General features: G+C 42.8%; 1 protein-coding gene across 6 annotated transcripts in view; it reads left to right on the forward strand.

Annotated features, from left to right (window-relative positions):
* SBNO1 (strawberry notch homolog 1) overlaps nt 1–21,089 on the forward strand; it is an 84,418-nt gene that overhangs the window by 37,450 nt on the left and 25,879 nt on the right. For all 6 annotated transcript variants that reach the window (XM_033220191.1, XM_033220193.1, XM_033220194.1 and 3 more), the window contains 16 exons: nt 493–626; nt 1,860–1,950; nt 3,465–3,626; nt 4,325–4,460; nt 4,540–4,645; nt 4,773–4,926; nt 6,027–6,209; nt 6,764–6,861; nt 8,499–8,650; nt 10,763–10,960; nt 13,708–13,875; nt 13,965–14,140; nt 14,569–14,700; nt 17,266–17,401; nt 19,266–19,378; nt 19,480–19,551. In XM_033220191.1, coding sequence (XP_033076082.1) covers nt 493–626; nt 1,860–1,950; nt 3,465–3,626; nt 4,325–4,460; nt 4,540–4,645; nt 4,773–4,926; nt 6,027–6,209; nt 6,764–6,861; nt 8,499–8,650; nt 10,763–10,960; nt 13,708–13,875; nt 13,965–14,140; nt 14,569–14,700; nt 17,266–17,401; nt 19,266–19,378; nt 19,480–19,551 — 2,211 coding nt within the window. The remainder of the gene's footprint in view (nt 1–492; nt 627–1,859; nt 1,951–3,464; nt 3,627–4,324; nt 4,461–4,539; nt 4,646–4,772; nt 4,927–6,026; nt 6,210–6,763; nt 6,862–8,498; nt 8,651–10,762; nt 10,961–13,707; nt 13,876–13,964; nt 14,141–14,568; nt 14,701–17,265; nt 17,402–19,265; nt 19,379–19,479; nt 19,552–21,089) is intronic.

Below are 21,089 nucleotides of genomic sequence, written 5' to 3' on the forward strand. Positions count from 1 at the left end.
TATCCACATTAAAAGCCAAAACTTTGAAATTTGGCCGGGCGTGGTGGCTCATGCCTGTAATCTCAGCACTTTGGGAAGCTGAGGCAGGCGGATCACGAGGTCAGGAGATCGAGACCATCCTGGCTAATGTGGTGAAACCCCGTCTCTACTAAAAATACAAAAATTTAGCCAGGTGTGGTGGCGGGTGCCTGTAGCCCCAGCTACTCAGGAGGCTGAGGCAGGAGAATGGCGTGAACCCGGGAGGCAGAGTTTGCAGTGAGCCGAGATTGCGCCACTGCACTCCAGCCTGCGCGACAGAGCAAGACTCTGTCTCAAAAAAAAAAAAAAATCGAAAACTGTATGAAATTTATGTAAAAACAAAGTCACAAAATATATATACAAAACAAAAAACAGATAACATCAATATACTTCTGTTCCTAAAAACAGTGTATGAAAGATTGATCACCAAAATATCTGAAGGATTATATTAATTATCAGCTTTTTGTTTTTCAGCAACATGAAACTTTCCTACCTAATGGAGATCGTGCTGGCTTCTTAATAGGTGATGGTGCTGGTGTAGGAAAAGGAAGGACGATAGCAGGAATCATCTATGAAAATTATTTGTTGAGTAGAAAACGAGCGTTGTGGTAAGTGTTTAAAAACTGGCTCTGGGCTGGGCGCAGCTGATCACGAGGTCAGGAGATCAAGACCATCCTGGCTAACAACAGTGAAACTCCATCTCTACTAAAAATAAAAAAAATTAGCCAGGCGTCGTGGTTGGTGCCTGTAATCCCAGCTCCTCAGGAGGCTGAGGCAGGAGAATGGCGTGAATCCGGGAGGCAGAGTTTGCAGTGAGCCGAGATTGCGCCACTGCACTCCAGCCTGGGTGACAGAGTGAGACACCATCTCAAAAAGAAAAAAGAAAAAAAAAAAACTGGCTGTGGAAGCTTTTGTTAGTGAATAATTACTTTAGCATGTGGGGATGGCATCCCCCTTCCCCTCAAGACAGAGTCTTTGTCACCCAGGCTGGAGTGCTGTGGCACATTCCTGGCTTACTGCAGCCTCACCTCTGGGGCTCAAGCAATTCTCCTGCCTCAGCTTCCTGAGTAGCTGGGACTACAGGCGTACACTACTACCATGCTTGGCTAAATTTTTGTAGATACGGGTTCTTGTTGTGTTGCCCAGGCTGGTCTTGAACTCCTGGGCTCAAGCAGTCCTCCTGCCTCAGGCTCCCAAAGTGCTGGGATTACGGTTGTGAGCCACTGCACTCAGTGGGATTGGTTTCAATGAGTAAGTGTATTTTTCTTTTTTTTTTTGAAGTGTCACGACCTGGCTTTATTAATTCCTGAATTCCGGCCAGGCGCGGTGGCTCAAGCTTGTAGTCCCAGCACTTTGGGAGGTTGAGATGGGCGGATCATGAGGTCAGGAGATCGAGACCGTCCTGGCTAACACGGTGAAATCCCGTCTCTACTAAAAAATACAAAAAACTAGCCGGGCGTGGTGGCGGGCGCCTGTAGTCCCAGCTACTCGGGAGGCTGAGGCAGGAGAATGGCGTAAACCCGGGAGGCGGAGCTTGCAGTGAGCTGAGATCCGGCCACTGCACTCCAGCCTGGGCGACAGAGCGAGACTCCGTCTCAAAAAAAAAAAAAAAAAAAACTAGCCGGGCGAGGTGGCAGGCACCTGTAGTCCCAGCTACTCGGGAGGCTGAGGCAGGAGAATGGCGTAAACCTAGGAGGCAGAGCTTGCAGTGAGCTGAGATCCGGCCACTGCACTCCAGCCTGGGCGACAGAGCCAGACTCCGTCTCAAAAAAAAAAAAAAATTCCTGAATTCCAGAATAATATAATTTGTATTTAATTTGTGCTTTTTAATATTTTGGCAGGTTTAGTGTTTCAAATGACTTAAAGTATGATGCTGAAAGAGATTTAAGGGATATTGGAGCAAAAAACATTTTGGTTCATTCATTAAATAAGGTATGAAATCTTTTTATTCAGTTGGTCATTCAATAAATATTGACTCATCTGTGAGATAAGAATAATAATAGCTATCTATAGAAGGGGAAACTTTTTTGAAAACTTTGATGTTACTCCACAAAAAGCATAGTGAGTGCTAGCCACTATTGTTGGTTTGTGGATTCCTGTGTGCTAAACGCTGACGCAGTAGCCACTCATCACATGTGGCTATTGAGCAATGTAAATGACTAGTTTGAATTGAGATGTGCTCTAAGTGTACAGTGCACACCAGTCGATTCTCTCAATTTTCAGTGTTACTTGTGTCTGTCTTCTATAGTTTATATGTTATAAGGCTGCGGTGTAGACAGTTGGGATACCTTGCACTACAGGTCATCAAATCCCACGTGATGTAGATAGTTATGGCTTGGGCAGACCAGTTTCAGTATTTTTACAGCTAATGGACTTGAGTTACCCATACCTTTGCTTATGTGAAAACAGTTCTGTAAGGTGAAAGACAACGTGTACCAGTGTGTTTTAGAATGTTGAGGTTCAGTTAGCAAATCTTTACTGACTTACTCTGCATATACCAGTTGTTGGTGTTATAAGGTTAAAATAGACTGATAGGGTTCCTGGAAGGGCCTCCCTAGTAGCCCTTTGAAAGTAAGTAACTGCACCTCTACTTCCCATGTGAGTCCTAAGTTCAATTTAGTGTTGCCCTAAACAGTGTCTTGTTAGGGTGGGTTTTACTGGGTGGATTTGTGGCTGTAAAATACTGTGTCATGAATGACTGTGTATAGTTCAGAACTAAAAGGATGTAACTGGCATCTAGAATTTTTTTTTTTTATTTCAGAGTAGTATTAGAAGGGCGCATTAACAACTACTCATAATTCTTATGTATCAGAAATTAATCACGGTGTTTTGCATATAGTAAGTGCACAATAAATGTAAGTTGTGAGTTTTTTTTCTTATAGGGGAGTTTGTCTGGTTTTTAATGTTTTTTTCATGGTAATAAAGTTTTTAAGACTTTGAAAACTGGATTTTTTTTTTTTTAAGATCTCAGCTCTGTCTCCCAGACTGAAGTGCAGTGGCGCAATCTCCGCTCACTGCAACCTCTGTCTCCCAGGCTCAAGCAATTCTCCCTCCTCAGCCTCTGGTGTAGCTGGGACTACAGACATGCTCCATGATGCCTGGCTAATTTTTGTATTTTTTGCAGAGATGGGGTTTCACTGTATTCGCCAGGCTGGTCTTGAACTCCTGAGCTCAAGCGATCCACCCACCTTGACCTCCCAAAGTGTTGGGATTACAGGCGTGAGCCACTGTGCTCTACCAAAAACTGGATTTTTGTACTATAAAGTTGTGTGTTTGTGTTATGTACATCTATACAAAGAAATTTGTGTCTCCTTGTACTTTTGTTTTCTGAAGCCTGTCATGTGCCTAACAAGAGTTCCTCCTTGTGAATGTTTAGTTGGGATAAATGTTTCAGAGAGAAAGGTAGGCTAATTAACTAAATTCTTTTCTTTTCTTTTCTTTTTTAGTTTAAATATGGAAAAATTTCTTCCAAACATAATGGGAGTGTGAAAAAGGGTGTTATTTTTGCTACTTACTCTTCACTTATTGGTGAAAGCCAGTCTGGCGGCAAGTACAAAACTAGGTTAAAACAACTTCTGCACTGGTGTGGTGATGACTTCGATGGAGTGGTATCCTTTATGGCAAATATTTTTCTATTTTTAAATGATAACAACATTGTAAAAGGGTAGACTTTTGGGAAACAAGAATCTTGAGATTAAACGAACTGCTGGAGTGTAAACTTTAATGATTACCTAGAGTACAAAGGGATTGGAAAGTTGATTCGGTTTTTTACCTGTCAGATAGGAAACTACCTCCTGGTTTAGAAAAATGTTAATAGATGTGAGGAATACTGAATACTGTATTCCCCTTTTGAGGATTAACATTGCATATTTACATAGCAGAATACCTGAGAAGATTAAGAGAAAGAAAACTGTTAGAACTTAGTGGTCCCAAACTTGTTCATAGTATGTCTTTTAACTGTCCTGCATGAGGAACGTCACTTTTTGAAATGCTGATTAAGTTGGTTACCAATCATGCTTCTGCTGATACAAGTTACCAAATAACAACTTCTTGCTGCAGTGGGCTCTTTTCTCTGTTTTAATTTAGAAGCAAATTGCTGGTTTAGATAAATTCCAAATTCAGTGAATGTCTTTGAGGCTAGAGAGGGAGGAGGATGTCACTGGGAAAAGGCCCATAGGACTTCCTTTGTATTTGTAGTCATAAAGTAGACAATCAGAAGACATCAGGGAAATAAAAGTTAACTCTTCTTGAAAGACTGGAGATACTTAATATTGTTGTGGTACATTCCTTAATTCATTCCATTTAGATAGTGTTTGATGAGTGTCATAAAGCCAAAAACTTATGTCCTGTTGGTTCTTCAAAGCCAACCAAGACAGGCTTAGCAGTTTTAGAGCTTCAGAACAAATTACCAAAAGCCAGAGTTGTTTATGCTAGTGCAACTGGTGAGTAGTTATTTATTTAAAAATATATATTATAGGTTATTTTTTCAACTATAATATATTTCATTTGTGGGATTTTCAGGTGCTTCTGAACCACGCAACATGGCCTATATGAACCGTCTTGGCATATGGGGTGAGGGTACTCCATTTAGAGAATTCAGTGATTTTATTCAAGCAGTAGAACGGAGGTAATGCAGTTTACGGTATATACTGTTTTCAGTAGCAGTCTAAGAAATGTGTTATTCCTAAAGCCCGTTCTGTGTATGTTAAAATTCTACTTTATTGGTAGTTACTGTATGTTTTAATTTTATTCAGAGGAGTTGGTGCCATGGAAATAGTTGCTATGGATATGAAGCTTAGAGGAATGTACATTGCTCGACAGCTGAGCTTTACTGGAGTGACCTTCAAAATTGAGGAAGTTCTTCTTTCTCAGAGCTATGTTAAAATGTATAACAAAGCCGTCAAGCTGGTGAGGAATTTTTCTTCTTTCCTAGTGTTTATTTAATGTATCTGATAATGTTTCTGTTAGTTTTGGTGATTGTGATGCCTCCTGCCCGTGGGAATGTATTTCTGCTATAAAACAGCAGATGAAGCCAGGCGCGGTGGCTCATGCCTAATGCCAGCACTTGGGAGGCTGAGGCAAGCGGATCACCTGAGGTCAAGAGTTCGAGACCAGCCTGGCCTACATGTTGAAACCTCATCTCTACTAAAAGTACAAAAAAAAAATTAACCAGGCATGGTGGCATGGGCCTGTAGTGCCAACTACTTGGGGAGGCTGAGGCAGGAGAATTGCTTGAACCCAGGAGGTGGAGGTTGCAGTGAACCAAGATTGTGCCACTGCACTCCAGCTTGGGTAACAGAGGGAGACTCCATCGCAAAACAAAAACCAAAACAAAACAAAAAAACCAGATGAGTTACCAGATGATAGGCTGTTTAACCAATGTGGTTTGTTTTTTTTTTTTTTTTTTTTTTTTTTTTTTTTTTTTTAGGCAGGGTCTTACTCTGTCGCCCAGACTGGAGTACAGTGGTGTGATCTTGGCTTACTGCAACCTTTACCAATCAGGTTCAAGGAGTCCTCCCAACTCTGCCTCCTGAGTAACAGGGACTGCAGGCACATGCCACCGTGCCTGGCTAATTTTTGTATTTTTTGGCAGAGATGAGATTTTACAGTGTTGCTCAGCCTGATCTGGGCTCAAGTGATTCACCTGCCTCAGCGTCCCAAAGTGCTGGGATTACAGGCCTCAGCCACTGCGCCTGGCCTAACCAATGTTCTTATATTTCAGATTTTCCATGTTTTCATTTTGCTAAGGTAATTCATAAGTTAGAGCCATTTATTTCAGTTGCATAGTTCTTAAAATCATATTATTTTGTAAAATAACTGCATTAGGTAATAAGAAACTTGAGACAACTGTGTGAGTATCCTGAGAAATAGATTCCCAGGTTACTAAAGATGATTTATTAAATTAATATTAAATGGTCTTGCACTTAACATTATTTTGATTTAATTGGTATTTTTAAATAACTAGATTCAAAGATGAAGTGTCTAAAATGTTGATTGTGTATCTTCAGTGGGTCATCGCCAGAGAGCGGTTTCAGCAAGCTGCAGATCTGATTGATGCCGAGCAACGAATGAAGAAGTCCATGTGGGGTCAGTTCTGGTCTGCTCACCAGAGGTTCTTCAAATACTTATGCATAGCATCCAAAGTTAAAAGGGTTGTACAACTAGCTCGAGAGGAAATCAAGAATGGAAAAGTAAGTAGAAGAACACATTAAAAGATTTATTGTTTTTGGGTTATGTTATTTAGTCTTTGTGGGTGCTGAGGTTTTCTGCTTGTAAAATCGGGTTTTCCTAAAGGATAGTAGAACTTTATAAAAAACACATTTCCTAAAATTATAAAAGCAATGCCTGCTTAGAAAATTTAGAGAGTTCAGAAAAGTGTAACAAAGTAAACATCACTATAATTGGTCATCCATAGCTGGTAGCACTGGTAGCATATGGATGTGTATTGCATTAAGGTTTTTTCTTTTTGGTGAATGTTTATCTACTTAAAGGATAAGATACTATAAACTCTACAAGGGCAGGTGCTTCACTCATGCTTACTACTGTCTGTAATCCTGTCTCCTGCCTAAATTTTTGACACATAACCTGTCTCAAATATATAGAAGAAATAAGTAAAACAAATGTGTGTTTTATAATAATGGGGACATTCTTGTTTGAAATCTTTGTTTAGCTAAATATTTAAAATATGTCTTGGTAAGAAACCACAAACATTATTTGTAATTAACATGTTTTCTTTTTTCTCCAGTGTGTTGTAATTGGTCTGCAGTCTACAGGAGAAGCTAGAACATTAGAAGCTTTGGAAGAGGGCGGGGGAGAATTGAATGATTTTGTTTCAACTGCCAAGTAATGTTTTTGTTTTTCTTTTTGAGTTCTTACTTAGATTAGTTCCAATGTGGGCGTTGCCTGGAGACAAAACTTTTGATTCACCTGCATCATCTTTGAGTTTTCTTGATCTGAGTTTTCTACTTTTCTGTGATGGTGTATCTGTTGGAAAGGAATACCAGAAATCTTATAATCCTAAAATGTTAAGCGTTTTGCCAATATTACATAAGAGTATGTGAACTAACAGAAGGGCTTGGTTTTGTTTGTCTTGTACATCTTGGAAATCTGTGACAGCTTGGTTTAGTTTCAGTTTTAGTGTTCTGTATTTGAAATACCATTATCTACAGGAACAGTAACTATAGTTTGTCCTGATGTAACGAAGTCTACTTTGTAAGTTGACTGAGCGTGGTGCCTCACACCTGTAAGCTCAGCACTATTAGGAGGCCGAGGTGGGCGCATCATTTAAGGTCGGTAGTTGAAGACCAGCCTGGCCAAAATGGTGAAACCCCATCTCTAGTAAAAATACAAAAATTAGCTGGGCGTGGTGGTACACGCCTTGTAGTCCCACCTACCTGGGAGGCTGAGACAGGAGAATCCCTTGAACCCAACCCGGGAGGTGGAGGTTGCAGTGAGCACTCTGCACCACTCCACTGCACTCTGGGCAGCAGAGTGAGACCCTGTCTCAAAAAAAAAAAAAGAAAGTCTGCTATAAAGTTGAAAATAAGCATGAGCTCTTCAGAAATAGATTTTAAAATGTTTTAGGCCTTGTTTTTAGTTTGCCTAACCTCCAGATTCAAACTCTGGTAGTAAATTGAGCAAAATAAACTTCCTGCTCTACTATTTTGTGCCTGGGGATGCATTCAAATGCTCCTTTTAAAAGCAATACATGGGGCTTATCCCTGTAATCCAAGTACTTTGGAAGGCTGAGTCGGGCGGATCACCAGACGTCAGGAGTTTGAGACCAGCTTGGCCAACATGGTGAAACCCCGTCCTACTAAAAATACAGAAATTAGCCAGGCATGGTGGCGGGCACCTGAGAGGCTGAGGCAGGAGAACTGCTTGAACCCAGGAGATAGAGGTTGCAGTGAGCCGAGATTGGACCATTGCACTCCAGCCGGGGGTGACAAAGACTCTGTCTCAAAAAAAAAAAAAAAAAAAAAAGCAAGACACATGCCTGCTAATCTATATTTTTCTGTACATGATTACCTAGAACTATCGTGTCCAGAATGGCAGCCTCTCATCACATGTGGCTATTGAGCAGTTGAAAATGACCGGTCCATATTGAGATGTTTTTATATGTGTGTACTGAGCCAGGTTTCAAAGACTCCTTAAGAAAAAAATAATGTAAAATATATGTGTTGACGTGGTACATTGAGTTAAATAACATGTATTATTAAAGTTAGTTCCACCGGTTTTATTTATTTATTTTTACTTTTTTAATGTAAGCGATCAGAAAATGTAATAATTGTGTATGTGGTTTGGCTTGCATTCTTACTATTTAGTTGGACAGCCTTGGGCTAGAAAATTAACATTTATTTAGCTTGTTTATCAGTATTTTGTAAAACTGAGCAAGGTATATTTCAATATATTTTAATAAGACTTTACATGTAATTACTTTGTCAACTGAAGCAGTAATTGTCACTGTTTCTCTCCTACAGAGGTGTGTTGCAGTCACTCATTGAAAAACATTTTCCTGCTCCAGACAGGAAAAAACTTTATAGTTTGCTAGGAATCGATTTGACAGCTCCAAGTAACAACAGTTCACCAAGAGATAGTCCTTGTAAAGAAAATAAAATAAAGAAGCGGAAAGGTGAGTACTTTAAAAAAGGAAAAATAGGCTGGGCGCGGTGGCTCACGCCTGTAATCCCAGCACTTTGGGAGGCTGAGGCGGGCAGATCACAAGGTCAGGAGACACAAGGTCAGGAGATTGAGACCATCCTGGCTAACACGGTGAAACCTCGTCTCTACTAAAAATACAAAAAAATAGCCGGGCGTCATGGTGGGCACTTGTAGTCCCAGCTACTCGAGAGGCTGAGGCAGGAGAATGGCGTGAACCCGGGAGGCGGAGTTTGCAGTGAACCGAGATTGCACCACTGCACTCCAGCCTGGATGACAGAGCAAGACTCCATCTCAAAAAAAAAAAAAAAAAGAATAGTTGATGTCAAAAATACCACAAACATAAGTATTTTAAAGTGGCTATATTTTGGGAATGAACTGCCTTCCATGAATTCACAAATGATTCCAAATTTTCACTGTCACTTGTACAATTTTGAATGCACAAGTTATCCCCGTTTTAAATTAGGAATTGAGCAATTCACTGGTGGTTGGCAGTGTGTTAAGCACTTGGCTATATACATTCTACCATATAACCTGGCAGAGGTCCATATGAAATTAGATCGGCCGGGCGTGGTGGCTCAAGCCTGTAATCCCAGCACTTTGGGAGGCCGAGACGGGCGGATCACGAGGTCAGGAGATTGAGACCATCCTGGCTAACACGGTGAAACCCCGTCTCTACTAAAAATACAAAAAAAAACTAGCCGGGCGAGGTGGCGGGCACCTGTAGTCCCAGCTACTCGGGAGGCTGAGGCAGGAGAATGGCATAAACCCGGGAGGCGGAGCTTGCAGTGAGCTGAGATCCGGCCACTGCACTCCAGCCTGGGCGACAGAGCCAGACTCCGTCTCAAAAAATATATATATATATATAGAGAGAGAGAGAGAGAGAGAGAGCTGGGTGTTTCAGTAGTCTTCTTTAAAAGAGCCTTTTTTTTTTTTTTTTTTTTTTTTTTTTTTTTTTGGTGACAGGGTCCCTGTCACCTGAGCTGGAGTACAGTGGCACCATCTTGGCTCACTGCAACTCTTGCCTCCTGGGTTCAAGGAGCTGGGATTACAGGGCTGCACCACCGTGCCCTGCTAATTTTTGTATTTTTAGTAGAGACGGGGTTTCGCCATGTTAGCCAGGCTGGTCTTGAACTCCTGAGCTTAAGCAGTGCGCCCGCCTAGGCCTCCCAAAGTGCTGGGATTACAGGTGTGAGCCATCCCACCTAGCCCTGTTTGGGTTTTAGAAGTTGACTTTTTGCTGGGCACGGTGGCTCACGCCTGTAATTCCAGCTCTTTGGGAGGCTGAGGCAGGTGGATCACCTGAGGTCAGGAGTTCAAGACCAGCCTGGCCAATATGGCGAAACCCCATCTCTACTTAAAATACAAAACTTAGCCGGGCCTGGTGGCAGGGCACTTTATAATCCCAGCTACACGGGAGGCTGAGGTATTAGAATCACTTGAACTCGGGGGCCGGAGGTTGCAGTGAGCCAAGATTATGCCACTACACTTTAGCCTGGGAGACAGAGTGAGACACTGGGAACAAAAAATATCTGGTCATGGTGGCATGTGCCTGTAGTCCCAGGTATTTGAGGGGCTGAGGTGGGAGGATCACATGAGCCAGGGAAGTTGAGGCTGCAGTGAGCTATGATTATGGCACTGCACTCCAGGCTGGGCAGCAGAGTGAGGCCCTATCTCCAAAAATAAAAAGGTTTTATAAATTGATTTTCTGTTGATTTTCTAAGTAGTCTGTGTCTGTAAACCTATAATTATTAGGTCTCTTCTCAAATCCAATACACAAATTGTGACTGTGCCAGAGTTTCTGCTTTTACTCTGTTGTCCTGAGTTGTTTTGAAACTGGTACACTTGAAGGCGGTCTTGACTTAGTACTTCTGTATCCAGTCTCTTCTTCAGAATAAATGTTTATAACCTTATTTTTTATGGGAGTCCAAAAGGTTAGCACTGGCTTGTGAATTCTGTTTGTTCTTTGACTTACATAAATACTTTTCCTCTGCACTTTTCATTTGAATTCATGAACTAAATATGATGTACTGGATCTTAAGAAACATTGATTTGGGCTGACCCTCTTGTTTGTGCCTGGGGGTAGGTGAAGAAATAACTCGAGAAGCCAAAAAAGCACGAAAAGTAGGTGGCCTTACTGGTAGCAGTTCTGATGACAGTGGAAGTGAATCTGATGCCTCTGATAATGAAGAAAGTGACTATGAGAGTTCTAAAAACATGAGTTCTGGAGATGATGACGATTTCAACCCATTTAGAGATGAGTCTAGTGAGGATGATGAAAATGGTAAGTTCAGTATATTAAATGTGCACGAAGGCATAATTAATGTTTCAGTGTATTTGAAAATGGGATATGAAACCTTTTCTTCTTCGTTTTTTTTTTTTTTTTTGAGACGGAGTCTTGCTCTGTCGCCCAGGCTAGAGTGCAGTGGCCGATCTCAGCTCACTGCAAGCTCCACCCCCTGGGTTTACGCCATTCTCCTGCCTCAGCCTCCCGAGTAGCTGGGACTACAGGCGCCCACCACCTCGCCCAGCTAGTTTTTTGTATTTTTAGTAGAGACGGGGTTTCGCCATGTTAGCCAGGCTGGTCTTGAACTCCTGAGCTTAAGCAGTGCGCCCGCCTAGGCCTCCCAAAGTGCTGGGATTACAGGTGTGAGCCATCCCACCTAGCCCTGTTTGGGTTTTAGAAGTTGACTTTTTGCTGGGCACGGTGGCTCACGCCTGTAATTCCAGCTCTTTGGGAGGCTGAGGCAGGTGGATCACCTGAGGTCAGGAGTTCAAGACCAGCCTGGCCAATATGGCGAAACCCCATCTCTACTTAAAATACAAAACTTAGCCGGGCCTGGTGGCAGGGCACTTTATAATCCCAGCTACACGGGAGGCTGAGGTATTAGAATCACTTGAACTCGGGGGCCGGAGGTTGCAGTGAGCCAAGATTATGCCACTACACTTTAGCCTGGGAGACAGAGTGAGACACTGGGAACAAAAAATATCTGGTCATGGTGGCATGTGCCTGTAGTCCCAGGTATTTGAGGGGCTGAGGTGGGAGGATCACATGAGCCAGGGAAGTTGAGGCTGCAGTGAGCTATGATTATGGCACTGCACTCCAGGCTGGGCAGCAGAGTGAGGCCCTATCTCCAAAAATAAAAAGGTTTTATAAATTGATTTTCTGTTGATTTTCTAAGTAGTCTGTGTCTGTAAACCTATAATTATTAGGTCTCTTCTCAAATCCAATACACAAATTGTGACTGTGCCAGAGTTTCTGCTTTTACTCTGTTGTCCTGAGTTTGTTTTGAAACTGGTACACTTGAAGGCGGTCTTGACTTAGTACTTCTGTATCCAGTCTCTTCTTCAGAATAAATGTTTATAACCTTATTTTTTATGGGAGTCCAAAAGGTTAGCACTGGCTTGTGAATTCTGTTTGTTCTTTGACTTACATAAATACTTTTCCTCTGCACTTTTCATTTGAATTCATGAACTAAATATGATGTACTGGATCTTAAGAAACATTGAATTTGGGCTGACCCTCTTGTTTGTGCCTGGGGGTAGGTGAAGAAATAACTCGAGAAGCCAAAAAAGCACGAAAAGTAGGTGGCCTTACTGGTAGCAGTTCTGATGACAGTGGAAGTGAATCTGATGCCTCTGATAATGAAGAAAGTGACTATGAGAGTTCTAAAAACATGAGTTCTGGAGATGATGACGATTTCAACCCATTTAGAGATGAGTCTAGTGAGGATGATGAAAATGGTAAGTTCAGTATATTAAATGTGCACGAAGGCATAATTAATGTTTCAGTGTATTTGAAAATGGGATATGAAACCTTTTCTTCTTCGTTTTTTTTTTTTTTTTTGAGACGGAGTCTTGCTCTGTCGCCCAGGCTAGAGTGCAGTGGCCGATCTCAGCTCACTGCAAGCTCCACCCCCTGGGTTTACGCCATTCTCCTGCCTCAGCCTCCCGAGTAGCTGGGACTACAGGCGCCCACCACCTCGCCCAGCTAGTTTTTTGTATTTTTTAGTAGAGACGGGGTTTCACCATATTAGCCAGATGGTCTCGATCTCCTGACCTTGTGATCCGCCTGTCTTGACCTCCCAAAGTGCTGGGATTACAGGCTTGAGCCACCGTGCCCGGCGAAACCTTTTCTTCTATACAGTACAAATGATCACACAGATTCTAATCTTTGCTTGGTGGAGAGCTCCAGGCTTATCTACCTTCTGGAGGTTTCAGCCTCATATATGTGAGAAGATAACCTCAATTTTGTGCAGTTATTTTTAACTTGAAAACATGGATTTGTACCCTTTGGTGTATGGATGACTAATGTAGGTGGTGATCAATTATCGGTTAACAATATAAAAAACTTCATCCAGGCGCGGTGGCTCATGCCTGTAATGCCAGCGATTTGGGAGGCTGAGGTGGGCGGATCACTTGAGGCTGGGAGTTCAAGACCAGCCTAACCAACGTGGAGAAACCCTGTCTCTACTAAAAATACAAAATTAGCCAGGTGTGGTGGCACATGCCTGTAATCCCAGCTACTCAGAGGCTGATGCAGGAGAATCACTTGAACCTGGGATGTGGAGGTTGCAGTGAGCTGAGATTGCGCTATTGCACTCCAGCCTGGGCAACAAGAGTGAAACTCTGTCTCAAAAAAGAAAAAATTTCGGCCGGGCGTGGTGGCTCAAGCCTGTAATCCCAGCACTTTGGGAGGCCGAGACGGGCGGATCACGAGGTCAGGAGATCGAGACCATCCTGGCTAACATGGTGAAACCCCGTCTCTACTAAAAATACAAAAAACTAGCCGGGCGACGTGGCGGGCGCCTGTAGTCCCAGCTACTCGGGAGGCTGAGGCAGGAGAATGGCGTGAACCCGGGAGGCGGAGCTTGCAGTGAGCTGAGATCCGGCCACTGCACTCCAGCCTGGGCGGCAGAGCGAGACTCCGTCTCAAAAAAAAAAAAAAAAAAGAAAAAATTTCAAAGGCTGTTTCCTTTGAAGATCTTGTACTTGCAAGTAATTTGACATATATCTTTCCTTAATACTCAGATCCCTGGTTAATCAGAAAAGACCACAAGAAAAACAAAGAGAAAAAAAAGAAGAAAAGTATAGATCCAGATTCTATTCAAAGTGCCTTATTAGCATCAGGTCTTGGATCAAAACGACCTAGTTTTTCATCTACACCAGTTATCTCACCTGCTCCTAACAGTACACCAGGTATCCATATAGAAACTTCCTTTTTGAAATACTCTTAAATAAAAATATTTAAACTTTGTACTAACTTTTAACAAATGTTCTTTACCTAGCTAACAGTAATACCAACAGTAACAATAGCCTTATAACAAGTCAGGATGCTGTGGAAAGGGCTCAGCAGATGAAGAAAGACCTGCTTGATAAGCTAGAAAAATTAGCTGAAGACCTCCCCCCTAATACCCTGGATGAACTTATCGATGAACTTGGTGGCCCTGAGAACGTTGCTGAGGTAAATAGGCCTGTATCTCTTGGTGACATTTTTGCCATTTGAACCCCTGTAAAATGAGTTGCATGTATAGTATCACATAATAATCTAAATTTCTTAGATCATAGAATTAGATCATAGAATTTCTTAGATCATAGAATTGTTCTACTTTTGTTGCCATCCTGCACCCAATGAACTGCTGCCTCCAGTATCTGAGTGTCTGTCCCAAGCCACTGGTCCTAGTTACTGCACTTGTCACGCATCTTTTGTGATCGTGGCCATGTGTCAAGCTTTTTCCAGGGACTATGTTACAGTGTTCTGTATCCTCCAGTGCCTGGTGCAGCATACATAGCCTGTGCTCTTATCTCCCAAGTGTCTTTAAGGAAAGAGGCACTGAGTCCATCCACCGCAGTCAGATACCTTCATTGTAATGACATTGTTTGGCTTCTCAGATGACCGGCCGCAAGGGACGGGTTGTCAGCAATGATGATGGAAGCATATCTTATGAGTCAAGATCTGAACTTGATGTGCCTGTGGAAATACTAAACATCACAGAAAAACAGCGATTTATGGATGGAGATAAGGTATGTTTTACTGGGATGCTTCTCAGTGAAAAGAACAATGCCCGTATATTTAGATTAAGCTTCAGAAGAGTTTTTTCCTTTTAATATAAGTTATGTCCATTGAGTATTGTCATTCTGTATTTTTTAGTAATTGTACATACTGAATATTGTTTGTGTTTTTATTATTTTGTCATTAAATATAATAAGTATTGGCCAGGTGCAGTGGCTCAGGCCTGTAATCCCAGCATTTTGGGAGGCCAGGGCGGGTAGATCGTTTGAGCTGTGGAGTTTGAGACCAGTCTGGGTAGCATGGTGAAACCCCGTGTCTACTGAAAATACAAAAAATTAGCTGGGTGTGGTAGTGCATACCTGTAGTCCCAGCTACTCAGAAGGCAGAGATGGGAGAATAGCTTAACCCTTGGTGGCGCAGGTTGCAGTGAGCCGAGATCGCACCATTACACTCCAGCCTGGGTAACAGAGCTATTACACATATTTTTTTTAGTAATTGCCCTTACTCACTGAATATTTTACATGTTTTTATTATTTTATCATTGAATATAATAAGTATTGTGTATAATGCATAGAATTAGATATGGCTCTTGAGTGCTTTGGAGGCTTTTGAAATATTTAATCATTATGTAAAACACTTCGTTCACGCCGGGCATGGTGGCTTACGCCTGTAATCCCAGCACTTTGGGAGGCCAAGACGAGCGGATCATGAGGTCAGGAGTTCAAGTCCAGCCTGGCAAACATGGTGAAACCCCACCTCTACTAAAAATACAAAAATTGATCGGGCATGGTGGCAGGTGCCTGTAGTCCCAGCTACTCAGGAGGCTGAGGCAGCAGAATAGCTTGAACCTGGGAAGCGGAGGTTGCAGTGAGCCAAGACTGCACCATTGCACTCCAACCTGGGCAACTCTCTCAAAAAAAAAAAAAATGTTCTCTTAGTTCGTCTTGGTGTTGTGACATCTGATGTCATTGTAGTGTCATTCTGATTTTGAGTCTAAAATATTTATGTGTGTCCATATTACTAGTAACTTTGGTTTCACTGTATTTTATTGCTGTATCATGTTATATTAAGATGATTTACTGTAAATGGCTTATAGATTACATTCCCATATCCAACCATTGTAGAGATTTTGGGTGCCTCCAGAGACTCCATTTTTTTTTTTTTTTTTTTTTGAGACAGAGTCTCATTCTGTTGCCCAGGCTAGAGTGCAGTGCAGTGGTGTGATCTTAACTCTGTTACCTCCGCCTCCTGGGTCAAAGTGATTCTCGTGCCTCAGCCTCCCGAGTAGCTGGGACTACAGGCACGTGCCACCACGCCTGGCTAATTTTTGTATTTTTTGACAGAGACAGGTTTCACCATATTGACAAGGCTTGTCTTGAACTCCTGACCTCAAGTGGTGTGCCCACCTCTGCCTCCCAAAATGCCGAGATTATAGGCGTGAGCTACTGTGCTGACCCAAAGACTCTTTCTGTAGACTTTTTGTTTGTTTGAGAAGGACCATCACTTTGTCCCCCAGGCTGGAATGCAGTGGTGCGATCTCGGCTCATTGCCACCTCCACCTCCTGGGTTCAAGCAGTTCTCTGCCTCAGCCTCCTAAGTAGCTGGGAATACAGGCACAAACCACCACACCTGGCTAATTTTTGTATATTTAATAGAGACAGGGTTTTGCCATGTTGGCCAGGCTGGTCTTGAACTCCTGACCTCAAATGATCCATTCACCTCAACTTCTCAAAAGTGCTAGGATTACAAGAGTTTGAGACCAGCCTGGGCAACATAGTGGGACACCCCTCCCCCCGTACAGGGAAAATAGTCACATGGTGGTACATGCCCACAGTCCCAGCTACTGGGAGGCTGAGGTGAAAGGATCGCTTGAGCTTGAGAGGTGAAAACTGTGGAGAGCTATGATTGCACCACTGCACTCCAGCTTGTGTGACACAGTGAGACCCTGTCTCAAAAAATATATATATACAAAAAGCTAATGATACATATTTTCAAGATTGTAGGTACAGGTATTAGTTATTTTATGTAATTGCTTCATTAATCTACACCCTTATGCATTAGGAATTACATTAGTTGGAATTAGTTTTGGTTGCTAAATAACAGAAAACACAAAGTCTGTTAAATATTCGTTTCAATAAGAGGGAAGATTATTTCTCCCATGGACACATTTGGGCAGGTGGAGCAGGGCTGGTATGCGGCCTTGAAGCCCAGGCATCTTCCGTGTTGTTCATTAAATTACGTGGGCCTCCATTTCCAAGTTACCTTTGTATTCCAAGATACCTGCTTCGGACTCTGTCACTACCTCTACATTTCACCTAAAAGAGAGGAGACAAGGGGATGAGAAGGGCATGTCGCCTGCTTTTAAGGACATTTTCTGTACATCATACATTTTACCTACACCTTTCCGGCTGGAGAATGTTCACACTTAGCTGTAAGGGAGACTGAGAAATAAAATTGGGAGTCTTATTGTTGAGAAAGAAGGAGAGAGTAAGCAGTCTGCTGAAGGACTTCATTTAAGGCACTGGCCTGCTTGTTCTTATGCAAAGGTGACTTTATTTTTCTTATATTTGACACAGAATATTGCTATCATCTCAGAAGCTGCCAGCTCAGGTATTTCATTACAAGCAGATAGGAGAGCTAAAAATCAAAGACGAAGAGTTCATATGACTTTAGAATTACCCTGGAGTGCTGATAGAGCAATTCAACAATTCGGTAAGTTCCTACAACTGGATTTCACTTAATTATCCAGCTAGGAATCATTGGGTAAATTTGTGCATATCAAAACCTAGGTTTAGGCCAGGCACAGTGGCTAATGCCTGTAATCCCAATATTTTGGGAGGCCACGGTGGGAGGATAACTTGAGTCCAGGAGTTTGAGACCAGCCTGGGCAACATAGTGAGACCCTGTCTCTATCAAAAGAAAAGAAAAACTGAGCTGAGAGCAGTGACTTGTGCCTGTAACCCCAGCACTTTAGGAGGCCAAGGTGGGTGCATCACTTGAGGTAATACTTTGAGACCAGCCTGGTCAACATGATGAAACCCAGCCTCTACTAAAAATACAAATACAAAAATTAACTGGGTGTGTTGGCACGCACCTGTACTCCCAGCTGCTCGGGAGGCTGAGGCAGAGAATCGCTTGAATCTGGGAGGCGCAGGCTGCAGTGAGCTGAGATCACGCCATTGCACTCCAGCCTGGGCAACATAGGGAGATTGCATCTCAGAAAAAAAAAAAAAGAAAAGAGAAGAGAAGAAAAATTGGCTGGATGTGGTGGCATATGCCTGTAGTCCCAGCTACTCAGGAGGCTGAGGTGGGAGGATTACTTGAGTTCAAGGTTGCGGTGAGATATGATTTCACCACTGCACTCCAGCCTGAGTGACAAAGTGTGACTTTGTCTCCAAAAACAAAAACAGGCTGGGCGCAGTGACTCATGCCTGTAATCCCAGCACTTTGGCAGGCTGAGGTGGGCGGATCACCTGAGGTCAGGAGTTCGCGACCAGCCTGACCAACATGAAGAAACCCTGTCTCTACTAAAAATACAAAATTAGCCAGGTGTGGTGGCTTACGCCTGTAATCCCAGCTACTCGGGAGACTGAGGCAGGAGAATCGCTTAAACCCAGGAGGCAGAGGTTGCAGTGAGCTGAGATCGAGCCATTGCACTCTAGCCTCAGCAACAAGAGCGAAACTCTAACAACAACAACAACAAATCCTGTTTAATGTCTTTTTTCTTTTTTTTTGAGATGGAGTCTCGCTCTGTCGCCCAGGCTGGAGTGCAGTGGCGCGATCTCGGCTCACTGCAAGCTCTGCCTCCTGGGTTCATGCCATTCTCATGCCTCAGCCTCCTGAGCAGCTGGGACTACAGGCGCCCACCACCACACCCGGCTAATCTTTTGTATTTTTTTAGTAGAGACGGGGTTTCACCGTGCTGGCCAGGATGGTCTCGATCTCCTGACCTTGTGATCTGCCCACCTCCGCCTCCCAAAGTGCTGGGATTACAGGCTTGAGCCACCGTGCCCGGCCAGTGTCTTGTATCTTATAACTCGAAATCTCAGATCTTGCATTTAACGAGTGTTATATGTACCTTATAGTATATGGTGCATTATGAATTCATTTTTTGCCTGCTTACAAGTTGTAAAAAATATATATATGGTGGGAATTTGTGGGGTTCCAAGAACAGGGCTCCTCAAGGAGTGTCCTTATAAAACTTAAGGATGTATTAGGTCCATATCAGAAGCTGCTACTTCCATATGCTTTTCCAACCTCAGTAGCTTCACTGAAGGCACACAACTCCTCCCTCCATCTTCATATTCTTGTGACCAATGATTTGAAAAACAATTGTGGGAAAATCCAGAGTAACTGTATCAGTAACATGTAGTTAAGCAAAATTGGGATAGCAACGCTAATACTTCTATCTTTGAGAAGTTTTATGTGTGTTTTGGTAATTTAACATTATCTGTAATTTTTATTGTTTAGTGGTTTCCCAATACCAGTTCAGTATTAAATGCTAGGAATACATCTCAGAATATTCTCTGTTCAGCGAACAAAATCAATGATCTTTAAAAAAAAAATTTCGTTGCAGGACGAACTCATAGATCAAACCAAGTGACTGCTCCTGAATATGTCTTTCTGATTTCTGAACTGGCAGGAGAACAAAGATTTGCATCTATTGTTGCTAAAAGACTTGAGAGTTTGGTGAGTTTTGGAGTTGTGGGCTGTGTGTAAAAGGTGATCTGTTGTACCTGTTTTCTGGTAAAAGGTTACCTGTGCCTTGATTGAAATTTTTTTTTTAATAGGGGGCACTTACACATGGCGATAGAAGAGCAACAGAATCTAGGGATCTGAGCAGGTTCAACTTTGATAATAAGGTACATTTCAACTTTCAGTATCTTTGAAAACTTAGGATAGTGTATGGTAGCTGTAGGGAACATGAAAGAAAGGTAGTTACTGTCTAAAACAAAACTGCCTCTCATATGCATTTGCTTTAAAATCATGACTTCCTGTAAGACAGAATTTCACATATAAGTTAGATCACATGTTAAGTATCAGTACAGCAATGTGGTTGTCTTTATTCCTTTTGGAAAACAAGAACAAATGAGAATGAATTAACTGTGAGTTCTCAGAAGTAAAGGAAGTTAATTTTTCTCACGTTTGCTATGTGTAGAGACATGAACTAGGCAGTATAAAATATATATAAAGGCCAGGCGCAATGGCTCATGCCTGTAATCCCAGCGCTTTGGGAGGCCCAGGTTGGTGGATTACCTGAGGTCAGGCGTTCGAGACCAGCCTGGCCAACATGGTGCAACCACATCTGTACTTAAAAAAAAAAAAAAAAAACAAAAAACAAAAATTAGGCCGGAATCGGTTGCTCACACCTGTAATCCGACCACTTTGGGAGGCCAAGGCAGGTGGATCACCTGAGGTCAGGAGTTCGAGACCAGCCTGACCAACATAGTGAAACCCTGTCTCTGTTAAAAATACAGCAAATTAGCTGGGCGTGGTGGCACGCACCTGCAGTCTCAGCTACTTAGGAGGCGGAGGTTGCAGTGAGCCGAGATCATGCCACTGCATTCCAGCCTGGGCAGTGGGGCAAAACTGTGTCTCAAAAAATCATATAAAAATTAGTTGGGTGTGGCTGGGCACAGTGGCTCACGCCTGTAATCCCAGCACTTTGGGAGACCAAGGTGGGTGGATCATGAGGTCAAGAGATCGAGACCATCCTGGCCAACGTGGTGAAACCCTGTCTCTACTAAAAATAAAACAATTAGCTGGGCGTGGTGACTCAAGCCTGTAGTCCTACCTACTCAGGAGGCTGAGGCAGGAAAATCACTTCAACCTGGGATACAGAGGTTGCCGTGAGCCGAGTTTATACCACTGCTCTCCAGCCTGTCGACAGAGCAAGACTCAGTCTCAAAGGAAAAAAAAATTGGGCATGGTGGCCACAGGCACCTGTAGTCCCAGCTTCTTGGGAGGCTGAGGCAGAGAACCGCTTGAACCCGGGAGGCAGAGGTTGCAGTGAGTGGAGATCGTGACATTACACTCCAGCCTGGGTGATGAGCGAAACTCTTGTCTCCAAAAGAAGAAAAAGTAAATAAGTATAAAGATAATTGAGAATTGCTTTTTTGAATCTTTGGTACAATAATAGTTTGTGGTTTTTTGGGGGTTTTGTTGAGAGAGTTTTTTGCTCTTGTCGCGCAGGCTGGAGCACAATGACGCCATCTTGGCTCACTACAGCCTCTGCCTCCCAGGTTCAAGCAATTCTCCTGCCTCAGCCTTCCGAGTAGCTGGGATTCCAGGTGTCTGCCACCACACCCAGCTGAATTTTTGTAGTAGAGATGGAGTTTCACCATGTTGGTCAGGTTGATCTTGAACTCCCAACCTCAAGGGATCCACCCGCCTCAACTTC

The sequence above is a fragment of the Trachypithecus francoisi genome, unplaced genomic scaffold, assembly GCF_009764315.1.
Source record: "Trachypithecus francoisi isolate TF-2019V2 unplaced genomic scaffold, Tfra_2.0 Lachesis_group11, whole genome shotgun sequence".
Lineage (NCBI taxonomy): Eukaryota > Metazoa > Chordata > Mammalia > Primates > Cercopithecidae > Trachypithecus > Trachypithecus francoisi.